This window comes from Glandiceps talaboti, chromosome 7, assembly GCF_964340395.1.
Source record: "Glandiceps talaboti chromosome 7, keGlaTala1.1, whole genome shotgun sequence".
NCBI classification, from domain to species: domain Eukaryota; kingdom Metazoa; phylum Hemichordata; class Enteropneusta; family Spengelidae; genus Glandiceps; species Glandiceps talaboti.
The window spans coordinates 25,670,225-25,685,808 of record NC_135555.1 but is presented as its reverse complement, the minus strand read 5'-3'; the positions used below and the strand labels follow the sequence as shown (position 1 = coordinate 25,685,808).

General features: G+C 33.6%; 1 protein-coding gene across 1 annotated transcript in view; it reads right to left on the bottom strand.

Annotated features, from left to right (window-relative positions):
- Positions 1-15,584, bottom strand: part of LOC144438134 (phospholipid-transporting ATPase ABCA3-like) — a 105,549-nt gene that overhangs the window by 76,438 nt on the left and 13,527 nt on the right. The window contains exons 10-16 of the mRNA XM_078127164.1: positions 14,908-15,003; positions 14,243-14,524; positions 12,191-12,309; positions 11,701-11,847; positions 11,199-11,288; positions 6,868-7,052; positions 6,253-6,606 (exon numbers count right to left, since the gene is read on the bottom strand). Coding sequence (XP_077983290.1) covers positions 6,253-6,606; positions 6,868-7,052; positions 11,199-11,288; positions 11,701-11,847; positions 12,191-12,309; positions 14,243-14,524; positions 14,908-15,003 — 1,273 coding nt within the window. The remainder of the gene's footprint in view (positions 1-6,252; positions 6,607-6,867; positions 7,053-11,198; positions 11,289-11,700; positions 11,848-12,190; positions 12,310-14,242; positions 14,525-14,907; positions 15,004-15,584) is intronic.

Sequence of the window (15,584 nt, the reverse complement as noted above, 5' to 3'; positions counted from 1 at the left end):
ATTTAGAGATGGTGGTAGATATTGTAGTAATTTAGAGATGGTGGTAGATATTGTTCTAATTTAGAAATGGTGGTAGATATTGTTGTATTTTAGAGATGGTGGTAGATATTGTTGTAATTTAGAGATGGTGGTAGATATTGTTGTAATTTAGAGATGGTGGTAGATATTGTTCTAATTTAGAAATGGTGGTAGATATTGTCTAATTTAGAGATGGTGGTAAATATTGTTCTAATTTAGAGATGGTGGTAGATATTGTTCTAATTTAGAGATGGTGGTAGATATTGTTGTAATTTAGAGATGGTGGTAGATATTGTTCTAATTTAGAGATGGTGGTAGATATTGTTCTAATTTAGAGATGGTGGTAGATATTGCAGTAATTTAGAGATGGTGGTATAGATATTGTTCTAATTTAGAAATGGTGGTAGATATTGTTGTAATTTAGAAATGGTGGTACACATTGTTGTAATTTAGAGATGGTGGTAGATATTGTTCTAATATTTAGAAATGGTGGTAGATATTGTTGTAATTTAGAGATGGTGGTAGATATTGTTGTAATTTAGAGATGGTGGTAGATATTGTTTTAATTTAGAGATGGTGGTAGATATTGTTCTAATTTAGAGATGGTGGTAGATATTGTTGTAATTTAGAAATGGTGGTAGACATTGTTCTAATTTAGAAATGGTGGTAGATATTGTTCTAATTTAGAGATGGTGGTAGATATTGTAGTAATTTAGAGATGGTGGTAGATATTGTTCTAATTTAGAAATGGTGGTAGATATTGTTGTAATTTAGAAATGGTGGTAGACATTGTTCTAATTTAGAAATGGTGGTAGATATTGTTCTAATTTAGAGATGGTGGTAGATATTGTAGTAATTTAGAGATGGTGGTAGATATTGTTGTAATTTAGAGATGGTGGTAGATATTGTAGTAATTTAGAGATGGTGGTAGATATTGTTCTAATTTAGAGATGGTGGTAGATATTGTAGTAGTTTAGAGATGGTGGTAGATATTGTTCTAATTTAGAGATGGTGTTAGATATTGTTGTAATTTAGAGATGGTGGTAGATATTTTTGTAATTTAGAGATGGTGGTAGATATTGTTCTAATTTAGAGATGGTGGTAGATATTGTTCTAATTTAGAGATGGTGGTAGATATTGTTCTAATTTAGAAATGGTGGTAGATAGTGTTCTAATTTAGAGATGTTGGTAGATATTGTTCTAATTTAGAGATGGTGGTAGATATTGTTGTAATTTAGAGATGGTGGTAGATATTGTTGTAATTTAGAGATGGTGGTAGATATTGTTCTAATTTAGAGATGGTGGTAGATATTGTTGTAAATTAGAGATGGTGGTAGATATTGTTCTAATTTAGAAATGGTGGTAGATATTGTTCTAATTTAGAGATGGTGGTAGATATTGTTCTAATTTAGAGATGGTGGTAGATATTGTTCTAATTTAGAGATGGTGTTAGATATTGTTGTAATTTAGAGATGGTGGTAGATATTTTTGTAATTTAGAGATGGTGGTAGATATTGTTGTAAATTAGAGATGGTGGTAGATATTGTTCTAATTTAGAAATGGTGGTAGATATTGTTCTAATTTAGAGATGGTGGTAGATATTGTTCTAATTTAGAGATGGTGGTAGATATTGTTCTAATTTAGAGATGGTGGTAGATATTGTTGTTGTAATTTAGAGATGGTGGTAGATATTGTTGTAATTTAGAGATGGTGGTAGATATTGTAGTAATTTAGAGATGGTGGTAGATATTGTTCTAATTTAGAAATGGTGGTAGATATTGTTGTATTTTAGAGATGGTGGTAGATATTGTTGTAATTTAGAGATGGTGGTAGATATTGTTGTAATTTAGAGATGGTGGTAGATATTGTTCTAATTTAGAAATGGTGGTAGATATTGTCTAATTTAGAGATGGTGGTAAATATTGTTCTAATTTAGAGATGGTGGTAGATATTGTTCTAATTTAGAGATGGTGGTAGATATTGTTGTAATTTAGAGATGGTGGTAGATATTGTTCTAATTTAGAGATGGTGGTAGATATTGTTCTAATTTAGAGATGGTGGTAGATATTGCAGTAATTTAGAGATGGTGGTATAGATATTGTTCTAATTTAGAAATGGTGGTAGATATTGTTGTAATTTAGAAATGGTGGTACACATTGTTGTAATTTAGAGATGGTGGTAGATATTGTTCTAATATTTAGAAATGGTGGTAGATATTGTTGTAATTTAGAGATGGTGGTAGATATTGTTGTAATTTAGAGATGGTGGTAGATATTGTTGTAATTTAGAGATGGTGGTAGATATTGTTCTAATTTAGAGATGGTGGTAGATATTGTTGTAATTTAGAGATGGTGGTAGATATTGTTCTAATTTAGAGATGGTGGTAGATATTGTTCTTATTTAGAGATGGTGGTAGATATTGTTGTAATTTAGAGATGGTGGTAGATATTGTTGTAATTTAGAGATGGTGGTAGATATTGTAGTAATTTAGAGATGGTGGTAGATATTGTTCTAATTTAGAAATGGTGGTAGATATTGTTGTATTTTAGAGATGGTGGTAGATATTGTTGTAATTTAGAGATGGTGGTAGATATTGTTGTAATTTAGAGATGGTGGTAGATATTGTTCTAATTTAGAAATGGTGGTAGATATTGTCTAATTTAGAGATGGTGGTAAATATTGTTCTAATTTAGAGATGGTGGTAGATATTGTTCTAATTTAGAGATGGTGGTAGATATTGTTGTAATTTAGAGATGGTGGTAGATATTGTTCTAATTTAGAGATGGTGGTAGATATTGTTCTAATTTAGAGATGGTGGTAGATATTGCAGTAATTTAGAGATGGTGGTATAGATATTGTTCTAATTTAGAAATGGTGGTAGATATTGTTGTAATTTAGAAATGGTGGTACACATTGTTGTAATTTAGAGATGGTGGTAGATATTGTTCTAATATTTAGAAATGGTGGTAGATATTGTTGTAATTTAGAGATGGTGGTAGATATTGTTGTAATTTAGAGATGGTGGTAGATATTGTTGTAATTTAGAGATGGTGGTAGATATTGTTCTAATTTAGAGATGGTGGTAGATATTGTTGTAATTTAGAGATGGTGGTAGATATTGTTCTAATTTAGAGATGGTGGTAGATATTGTTCTTATTTAGAGATGGTGGTAGATATTGTTGTAATTTAGAGATGGTGGTAGATATTGTTCTAATTTAGAGATGGTGGTAGATATTGTTGTAATTTAGAGATGGTGGTAGATATTGTTCTAATTTAGAAATGGTGGTAGATATTGTTCTAATTTAGAGATGGTGGTAGATATTGTTGTAATTTAGAGATGGTGGTAGATATTGTTGTAATTTAGAGATGGTGGTAGATATTGTTCTTATTTAGAGATGGTGGTAGATATTGTTCTAATTTAGAGATGGTGGTAGATATTGTTCTTATTTAGAGATGGTGGTAGATATTGTTCTAATTTAGAAATGGTGGTAGATATTGTTCTAATTTAGAAATGGTGGTAGATATTGTTCTAATTTAGAGATGGTGGTAGATATTGTTCTTATTTAGAGATGGTGGTAGATATTGTTCTAATTTAGAAATGGTGGTAGATATTGTTGTAATTTAGAGATGGTGGTAGATATTGTTCTAATTTAGAAATGGTGGTAGATATTGTTCTAATTTAGAAATGGTGGTAGATATTGTTCTAATTTAGAGATGGTGGTAGATATTGTTCTTATTTAGAGATGGTGGTAGATATTGTTCTAATTTAGAAATGGTGGTAGATATTGTTGTAATTTAGAGATGGTGGTAGATATTGTTCTTATTTAGAGATGGTGGTAGATATTGTTCTAATTTAGAGATGGTGGTAGACATTGTTGTAATTTAGAGATGGTGGTAGACATTGTTCTAATTTAGAGATGGTGGTAGATATTGTTCTAATTTAGAGATGGTGGTAGATATTGTTCTAATTTAGAAATGGTGGTAGATATTGTTCTAATTTAGAGATGGTGGTAGATATTGTTGTAATTTAGAGATGGTGTTAGATATTGTTCTTATTTAGAGATGGTGGTAGATATTTTTGTAATTTAGAGATGGTGGTAGATGTTGTAATTTAGAGATGGTGGTAGATATTGTTCTTATTTAGAGATGGTGGTAGATATTGTTGTAATTTAGAGATGGTGGTAGATATTGTTGTAATTTAGAGATGGTGGTAGATATTGTTCTAAATTAGAGATGGTGGTAGACATTGTTGTATTTTAGAGATGGTGGTAGATATTGTTCTTATTTAGAGATGGTGGTATATATTGTTGTAATTTAGAGATGGTGGTAGATATTGTTCTAATTTAGAGATGGTGTTAGATATTGTTGTAATTTAGAAATGGTGGTAGACATTGTTCTAATTCAGAAATGGTGGTAGATATTGTTCTAATTTAAAGATGGTGGTAGATATTGTTGTAATTTAGAGATGGTGGTAGATATTGTTCTTATTTAGAGATGGTGGTAGATATTGTTCTAATTTAGAGATGGTGGTAGATATTGTTGTAATTTAGAGATGGTGGTAGATATTGTTGTAATTTAGAGATGGTGGTAGATATTGTTCTAATTTAGAGATGGTGGTAGATATTGTTCTAATTTAGAGATGGTGGTAGATATTGTTGTAATTTAGAGATGGTGGTAGACATTGTTCTAATTTAGAAATGGTGGTAGATATTGTTGTAATTTAGAGATGGTGGTAGATATTGTTCTAATTTAGAGATGGTGGTAGATATTGTTCTAATTTAGAAATGTTGGTAGATATTGTTCTTATTTAGAGATGGTGGTAGATATTGTTGTAATTTAGAGATGGTGGTAGATATTGTTGTAATTTAGAGATGGTGGTAGATATTGTTGTAATTTAGAGATGGTGGTAGATATTGTTGTAATTTAGAGATGGTGGTAGATATTGTTCTAATTTAGATATGGTGGTAGATATTGTTCTTATTTAGAAATGGTGGTAGATATTGTTGTAATTTAGAGATGGTAGATATTGTTCTAATTTAGAGATGGTGGTAGATATTGTTCTTATTTAGAGATGGTGGTAGATATTGTTGTAATTTAGAGATGGTAGATATTGTTCTAATTTAGAGATGGTGGTAGATATTGTTCTTATTTAGAGATGGTGGCAGATATTGTTGTAATTTAGAGATGGTGGTAGATATTGTTCTAATTTAGAGATGGTGGTAGATATTGTTCTAATTTAGAAATGGTGGTAGATATTGTTGTAATTTAGAGATGGTGGTAGATATTGTTCTTATTTAGAAATGGTGGTAGATATTGTTCTAATTTAGAGATGGTGGTAGATATTGTTCTAATTTAGAGATGGTGGTAGATATTGTTCTTATTTAGAAATGGTGGTAGATATTGTTGTAATTTAGAGATGGTGGTAGATATTGTTCTAATTTAGAGATGGTGGTAGATATTGTTCTAATTTAGAGATGGTGGTAGATATTGTTCTTATTTAGAAATGGTGGTAGATATTGTTGTAATTTAGAGATGGTGGTAGATATTGTTGTAATTTAGAGATGGTGGTAGATATTGTTCTTATTTAGAGATGGTGGTAGATATTGTTGTAATTTAGAGATGGTGGTAGATATTGTTTAAGTATTCAATCGTAAAACCACCAGTCCTCTTTGCGACAACAGTACAACATGTGAGAGTGGAAAAATAGATCGTGTCTCGTTTAGTGTGAAAGATTAATGACATTTCTTGTCATATACAAGTTGTAAAGCATTATCAGAGGTTGAGATTTAATACTAAAATGTAATTAGTTAATCATTTTATGTGATTGTGTGCTAACAGTGTCTGTATTTTACTTAATGTAATTAGTAAAATAAAACCTAATTGAAACTCTATAGTCACAATAGTTTGGTAGTAACTGGGTTTGCTATCTATTTAGAGGACACCCTTAACTTAATTTGTTACTATTTTCTCTAGTATAGGAATGTATTCAAAAATCAATATACACAATCTTATATGAACTGAATGTTTAATGAAGCACATTGCAACTTTTGTAGACAACAGTAACCTAGGTAACGATATTACTCCTATTAATGAGGCTAGTGGCTGTAGAGACCACAACCCAAAAATGAAATAAAATACTTGATGTTGTTTGGTATTGTATTTGTAGGAGTGTGACATGCGTTGGAAGGAAAGACACAGTCACTGTGAAAACAGACAGTTTATAAACAATCTTACCCTCTTGTTCATAGGCATCCTGATATTCCATATCTATTCCAGTATCATTTGGATTTAGAACGTTGTCTGTACTTCCGTAACCATTAGCATTGGCTGAATCTTGCAGACTCTCTGTGCTCACTTTGGCTATTGAGTCTTTTTCGTAGAACTCTGCTGGTTCACCATTTTTCATTTCAGGAATATCTCCCTTCGTTATCATGGCAGCATCGACAATCTCATCGTGGCCAACATCAGAGGTCTTTAATTTAGCTTCTTCCTCATCGTCTTCGGCAGTTTGATCAACTTTTAGAAAGACTTCCTCAAGGGTCGTCACTGAAATGCCAAAACTATCAATCCCCAGATCCGCTCGTTTATCTGCAAGAACAAAGCTTGCAGATTATTTACTTGAATAAAAATGTCAAAATTGTTTGATTCTTAGTCTGGCTTGTTGATCTTGTTGTCTCTGAGATAGAATTGATTGTTTCCTTCACGATACATCTTCATCACACATTCATTCACTGGACGATGAAACAGTGAGTTATACCTAGCTACGACGGTCTTTACATATACGGTTGCACTCATGAACTATTACGTTTTCCACTCGTGTTGTTACAGTAAGCTAATAAGGACAATTACCTTCAAGTTCTCTGCACATCGTTGTGAAATAAGCTGAACTTTCTCTTGGTAATATGTAAGACAATTCAGCCCCAGATTCATTGGTCAATTCAGCTTTTGGTACATATGAATGAATACGGTTGTCTATTTCACTGGTATTGCACTGGGGTTGCTTGACGAGGGTGAGATGATATCCAATTCCATATCTTAGGAAATACGGAAGTTTATAATAGTTAATCTCAGTCGAATCTCTTATTGGTCGTACTTGTAATGAAGACGTTAACGTTTATATCATATTGACTATATATAACTATTATATTGGCAATTGAAATAATCGTTCACTTATAAAAGTGTTGGTTTACGGAGTAAATAACTTATAATGTCAGGATTTTAATGATTTTTGGTGGTTTGTGGATTAAACAAGGACCTATTCTAAATTGATGATGTAAATGACATGTTACAGCATCAGGAATATTTTTTTCACATAAATGCATTTACAGCACCAACATTTCACTTAAACAATTATATCCTTCCAATAATGATATTTCCACCTAACGTCTTGTATTGAAAGAGCTGGATAAGAAACACTAACATGTCCAATAAGACGTCGAGGTCATTGTGCTTAAGTTAATATTTTACTGTTACAGTACCTTAGGTTTAACATAGTCCATACCTTAGACACTTTGCAATCAGCACGTGTGGCCATCCACGATACAAATCAGCACGTGTGGCCATCCACGATACAAATCAGCACGTGCGGCCATCCACAATACAAATCAGCACGTGTGGCCATCCACGATACAAATCAGCACGTGTGGCCATCCATGATACAAATCAGCACGTGTGGCCATCCACGATACAAATCGGCACGTGTGGCCATCCACAATACAAATCAGCACGTGTGGCCATCCACGATACAAATCAGCACGTGTGGCCATCCACAATACAAATCAGCATGTGTGGCCATCCACGATACAAATCAGCACGTGTGGCCATCCACGATACAAATCAGCACGTGTGGCCATCCACAATATAAATCAGCACGTGTGGCCATCCACAATACAAATCAGCACGTGTGGCCATCCACGATACAAATCAGCACGTGTGGCCATCCACAATACCATGTCATTCAACACGCAAATACTAGTAGGATTTGGACGCTAATATAGTGTGTCGTCACATATGCGCAGTATAGTTATTTTCCTCACCGTGTGAGTTTCGATGCTGACCTCAATTCGTCGACTTCAAGCAATCATTCATAGTTCGGGAGCGATCAGTTTTTACGGCCGGGGGTGGGCCGGTAAATCAGAGGGGGGGGGGCACCTCAATTTGGGACTCAAAGAAGGGGGGGGGGGGGTCATAATTTTTACAAGGTGAATAAAGGGGGGGTGTCACCTTGCTTTCAACTAAACAAAATCATGAGCCATGCTCCTGTACTTCAATGTCCATACATTTAATATCATAACTAGGCCAAAGCCCCTAAGCTCGCACAGCTGCAGGGTAGATTCATTTGTGACCGGCTGCCTCACAATGATATCATAGATAGTGCCCTTGGTGTGGAGATTGCACATCGTACATAGAACTTGCATGCGTAGTCATTGTACCGCAATGCATCCTTGGGTAAACCACCAAACAAACATCGCTTAGTGTATAGGACATGCATGCGTACTAGTTATTGAGCCGCTATGCTGCCGCTTGTGGGCGCTGTGCAAGCTATTAAACAAAAAATGTATGTGCCTAAAATAAACCATAAACAAATAGCTATAAATATACATTTAAATATAACTTAAACTCTGTCTCTTGATACATCCAATACATATGGTATGGCGTCACCACACTGCACCATGGCCATCTTTAAGCAACAGTTATTTGTTAGAAAATTGACTTCTCACTATTGCATGCCATGAGTTGCAATGTGTCATCTTGTGGTACAAAAAGTTGCATGTGTAGCTGAACATGTAAAACATAAGAAATGAAATACCTTAAGATTTACTGGCTCTAAAATCTGTTCCTCCATTGACCTGAACATGTTGAATTGTGTACAAACATAACCAATTTAGGACACTTTGAAATGATATGTGGCAAACACTGTGACTGAAAGTGCCTGACTCAGCCTGTGTCTAGATATTGGATATTCAATGTCCATGTATATAGTTAGTCTAGTTCCTATACATTTTTGTACATATAATGTATGATAACTAGGATCATCCCCATTAGAAGTTCCAAATTGATTTATGGTTGAGATCAATAGTTCAATGTAGGATAAAAACTAAATTCGTTTAGTGTGGGGTGGGGGTGAGAGGAGGTCTTTTATAATAATGAAATCTGTTTTGTACCCCAATACAAACATTTCTAAAAATGTCAAATTGAAAAATGGGAATAAAATTTGTTATGAATGGCCCTAAAATACACTATTGTGCCAATAAAAAAGCCATTTTTTCCTCACTACATACTGGCTTTGTATTCATAGCACTACGTGATACTACATACTGATTTGAAATTGATTGTGCAGTCTGCAACTATTTTACGAATTTAGTTAGAAGGGGTGAGGAAGGGGTTCTGAGGCCTTACTAAAAGAATTAGTTTTTTTACCTACTGATCTCACCCCTAATATGTTGATTTATTATACATGTACAAACTATTGAACTGTTACTTAGCATAGCTATAGTAAGAACTACATGTCTTATCAAAAATAACTTTTCTGTGTTTGTGTTTCACTTCTTCTCTGATACACCAAGTTTAATACATGTTATCAGGCTACATGTGAAACCCCCTTTTGTCTTGCTATTGTTTTACACCATAAACTACCAAGAAAGAAATATATTCCAAGGTGAACACAATATTAATCGGATTCTCAGAGAATATATATTATGTGAATGACTGATAAACAAAGTTATAAACACAGACTTGTTTGATGATGATTTAGTAAAGGGCTATTTACTGTAGCCAGAACTTCTATAGTACTGACACGGTGCAAAGTTATGAGGAAAATTAGATTTTACATCTCCTCTGGAATATCTAGTATCCACATTGAGTGACTGTATACTGAGAGTACAATGTTGTCAGCAGATCATAATATTACATTTCCTTGGTATTAGAGTGTACTTATTTTCAAGGCTATCATGTTGCCAGCAATAAACTGGACAACATAGCCAGTAGTAAGTGAATTGAATTAGTAATCTAGTTTAGAAACTGCTGTAGTACAGAAAACATTTTTATGACATTTTTTATTTCTATTTTGAAACCAATGACATTTATCACATTTCATTATTCAAAACCTTTCAAAATTATCAGCGTGGTCAATGAATGGGGGGTGGAGTTTTGAGTCAGTGCCATGATTAAACTGAACAATTATGAACAGGACAAACAAGTGCCTTGAGGAGTGCAAACGTGTACATTTATGGAAAGCCGCAGTTGTGTTAAGTCTAAAGAAAACAATATATTGACTATATGATGTGAACATATCTTTATATGATGTAAACAATTCATTATATTATGCAAGTACATCATTATGTGTGACAGTTACGGACATGGGTTTACAAGTATATTAACTCCATTTATAGTATTGTACTTGATAATTAGCTGAATTAATAAATATTAATAGTTCACTCAATCTAAGAGATATCCTAGAACTTTTGGTTACTAAACCATGAATATTTTGTACGTCCGTGAACAGACAATCATACTTTTCATAGGGTTCCTATCTAAAGAGCTTTATACATGTCAATGGATTTGGGATAGCAATTTACCAGATACACTTAAAATTACTGAAAATGTAACATGTAAAATTAACTATGCAGTGTGCGGTATTATGCTTTGAGAATAGAGTGTCTTTTGCAAGAACAAAAAGAGTGTTTCTTGTCAACAGATGGGGGGGGGGGGGTCATTGTGTTTTTTTATTTGTCAGAGGGATTGTTGGATTGTGTTGTGAATGAATTGCAGGGCGGGGGGGTCACTATTTTTAAGTACAACATGAACAAAATGTCACCGGCCCACCCCCGGCCATAAAAACTGATCATTCCCTTATAGTGAATGTTAGTCATTAAATGCAGTGATTATCATTATTTTATTTATTTGAATTCACTTGAGACCTAACAATGAATCGACTGGCCACCTTACCATATTAATATAGAATTATGTAAGTAAAATATTTAGTAATAAATCTCTAAAGCAGTTTAGTTGGTCGTCGGTCTCTCAGCTCATCAGTCAGCCAACCAATCAGCCAGCCCACCTGTGTGAGATCCCATTCGATATTTCAGTTCTACACTAGTTGGTCACAACTCAACCTGATTTTGTCTCAGGAGACAGCATACATGTGATATTGACATCCACAGCTTAGGATGATTACTTACCTGTTCTTTAAGAAAAGAGATGATCCACTACAGACCAAATGTCCACTTGCCATGATGGCGATGCGATCTCCCAGCAAATCGGCTTCGTCCCTGGTATGTAAAATGTAAGATGTTCGTAGTTTAAAGAAGTGAAATTGTTGACATCAAGATGTTTATCGACTTGATCAAGTCGCGCAATGGCACGCACAATCGGGTAAACGATATTTACAAAACACGAAACCACGTGGATCTATAAACTTGGTTTAAAGACGATCAATGTACTGTAGTCAATAAAAATATGTATTATAGATGACCACTGTATGGTAGTCAATAATAGTACCACGATAAGAATATTCATGAAAGAATGGGGTTGAATTTAAATATATTGTACTTGTGTGTTGACAGACTGTGTCTGAACTTAGTAGACTGAGTTGGTAAATTGAGTATCGCGTTAACTACAATACATATATACATGTATACTACTGTGTCGACAGAGCATTGCTGACAATGTTTGTTTTCTTACATCATATGAGTTGTTAGTATGACGGTCTTTCCTGGTTTGTGTTTCAACAACAAGTCCCACGTCGCTCTCCTGGCGTAGGGGTCCATACCAGATGTAGGTTCGTCCAACAATACAATGCGAGGTTGACCAATTAGAGCAATACCAACACTGAAAGTTTAGCATACATACTATCACATTATTATAATATCATAATATCTTCGGCGAGTTCTAGCTTTGTAATGTTCAATAATATGTGTGAAAATAAGTACAATAATATCCCGTTCATATCCATGGTAACCAGGGGGAGAGTACGCTCACTATACACGAGAACGTGACGACAATCGAAGTAGGTTACAATGACGTCACCTTTAAAATAACTATTATATAAATGTAGTTTTAGTCTACAGTCATGACATCAGTAATAATTACAAGTTTGTGAATATTTCCCCCACGGTCGCGCGACTACGCACGTTCTGTTTACTATTCATGTACGTAGATGATTCAAGTTTACCTTAATTTTCTTTTCATACCACCAGATAAATCACTACTTTTACTGTTTGCTTTATCGACCAGATTAAGATCTTCAATCATAGTCTCGGATGCCTTTTTAGCTTCTTCTCCAACAATGCCCTAGAATAAACAACATTTCTTCCAATTTAGGTATTGTCATTTACCTTTTCAATAAAACCTTTAATTTCTGAACTTTTGATGCGATATCACTGTTCTTTTGAGTCTACTATATATAGAACAAATCGCTTTGTTTCTTATACAAAAGCAACCATTGGTTTACTGGAACAAATAACAGGATGATGCTGCAACAAGTAAATACTTAAATGATGAGATGAAAAAAATAAAAGATACCTTCATTTACCTTTTACGCAATTTTATGCATTGTACAAAGTTGAAATGGTGATGTAATTGAAATAAATCAAAATCGGTCATTTTCCATTAGAAGGTGAATCAACGTTGTACCGGGCAATATATATATATATATATATATATATATATATATATATATATATATATATATATATATATATATATATATATATATATATATATATATATATATATATATAACTTGTGTATTTTGTGTATATATGTATATATATATATGTATGTATATATATATATATATATATATATATATATATATATATATATATATATATATATATAGTCACTTATGTTAGACTGAACAATGGACAGATGAGTATCAAGAACTGCAAAATATTGCGAATATTTGTAAAACTTCCTGTGCTTTAGCTGAACGTCAAAAATATCTCTTAAATCTGGCAAAAGAAAAATGTGTCTACAAAGTCATTTACGTTTGTAAATATACAACTAGACGCTCAAACGTAAGTTACTTAAATTACAACGTTGTAAAGTGACAAAAGATTTTATTAACTTTCGTTTTGATTTTGTACACCCATATTAACTTTCGTTTTCATTTTGTACACCCATGTTAACTTTCGTTTTCATTTTGTACACCCATATTAACTTTCGTTTGATTTTGTACACCCATATTAACTTTCGTTTTCATTTTGTACACCCATGTTAACTTTCGTTTGAGTTTTGTACACCCATATTAACTTTCGTTTGATTTTGTACACCCATATTAACTTTCGTTTGAGTTTTGTACACCCATATTAACTTTCGTTTTCATTTTATACACCCATATTAACTTTCGTTTTCATTTTGTACACTCACATTAACTTTCGTTTGAGTTTGTACACCCATATTAACTTTCGTTTTCATTTTATACACCCATATTAACTTTCGTTTTCATTTTGTACACTCACATTAACTTTCGTTTGAGTTTTGTACACTCATATTAACTTTCGTTTGAGTTTGTACACTCATATTAACTTTCGTTTTCATTTTATACACCCATATTAACTTTCGTTTTCATTTTGTACACCCATATTAACTTTCGTTTGAGTTTTGTACACTCACATTAACTTTCGTTTGAGTTTTGTACACTCATATTAACTTTCGTTTTCATTTTATACACCCATATTAACTTTCGTTTTCATTTTATACACCCATATTAACTTTCGTTTTCATTTTGTACACCCATATTAACTTTCGTTTGAGTTTGTACACCCATATTAACTTTCGTTTGAGTTTGTACACCCATATTAACTTTCGTTTGAGTTTGTACACCCATATTAACTTTCGTTTGAGTTTGTACACCCATATTAACTTTCGTTTGAGTTTGTACACCCATATTAACTTTCGTTTGAGTTTGTACACTCATATTAACTTTCGTTTGTTATCTATTTTACTGGATAACGTGGATACCGTGAGTCAAGGGTTACTGAAATATTGATCTGATTTTTGCGACATTTATCTAATTACTTGATTGGTGAAATAATGATTATTTGTATAATGCAATGTGGATTTACATATTTGTGTTCCTTTTTTACTTTCGCGTTGGAATTCTGCTATGGAGTTACGTATAAAGTAAATTACAACCTTGTGCCTTCAAACGAAGGTAAGGAAGGCATTGCAGCATTCAAGTATCAACGACAGAATGGTATACTTGATTCTACTAACTTACCTTCAATCCAAGAAAGAATTCGAGATGTTCGTTCACCGTCAAGCGATCAAACAGAATATTGTGTTGGGGACAGAGACCCAAGCTCTGGCGTATATTATCCATGTCTGTCAGTATATCATAGCCGCCAACTAAAGCGGTTCCGGCAGTTGGTGGGAAGAGACCCGTCAATATAGACATGGTAGTGGTCTTACCAGCTCCGTTATGGCCAAGGAGAGACGTGATCTGATTCTCGTACATGTTCATCGATAAATTGTCAACTGCTACTTTACTTCCAACAGAACTCTGGCAACACAAAGAAAGGCATTGATGTCAGATTTTTCGGACTCGGAATGATCTGATTTTTGCGACATTTATCTAATTACTTGATTGGTGAAATAATGATTATTTGTATAATGCAATGTGGATTTACATAATTGTGTTACGTAACTCCATCGGATGTCAGACTCCCCCCCCCCCTCAAATATTGTCACCAATACTATTTGGTATTGGCCTACCACTACGATGATGCCTTCTGCTGACATGTGCAGTATGGCAACTCAATGCAAAGCAGAAAATAACGGAAAAGCATTTATTTGCAAATCTGATAGTAGTAAAAAATTCATACAAGATACATTCCCCATTAAAACTTGAGATCCCTGAGATCGCATAAAAACACTCTCACCTACCTCATATACTTTTCTGAGGTTCTTAATTCTGATACCAGCTTTCATATCATGTGGGTCAGGTTCATGACTGTCCGCCTTCGATCTCGACATTTCAAGCTAAAACAACATTTTAAATATTCAATTTGGCAGAAAACTATATGCATAGTAAATAAATATGGTCGATCAGGAATAGAACCTATAATGATTATCATTTAATCATTGGATAGACATTACAAGTGACTTGGAGTATTTAGTTAGATAAAACCCAACAAAGACTTCTGACTTCTGGCTTGGAGTATTTAGCTAGATGAAATCCGACTAAGATGAATGTTTCGCTAGATGGAACCCGTCTAAGACTTCTGACTTGGAGTATTTAGTTAGATGAAACTCGACTAAGACTTCTGACTTGGAGTATTTAGCTAGATGAAATCCGTCCAAGACGTCTGACTTGGAGTATAGATGAAACCAACACAGTATTCAGACTTGGAATGTTTAGCTAGATGAAACCTGACTATGTCGTCTGACTTGGAGTGCTTAGCTACATGAAACGCGTTGAGGTTTTCAGCTGGTCTTGTACCAGTTTTACTACACAAATTAAAGATTATAAAGCTATGTCAGATAAACCATCAAATCAACTTAAGGTAACGAACAGAATTTACGGCAACGGTGGAGGGCGGGGGGGGGGGGGTTTAAGGAGA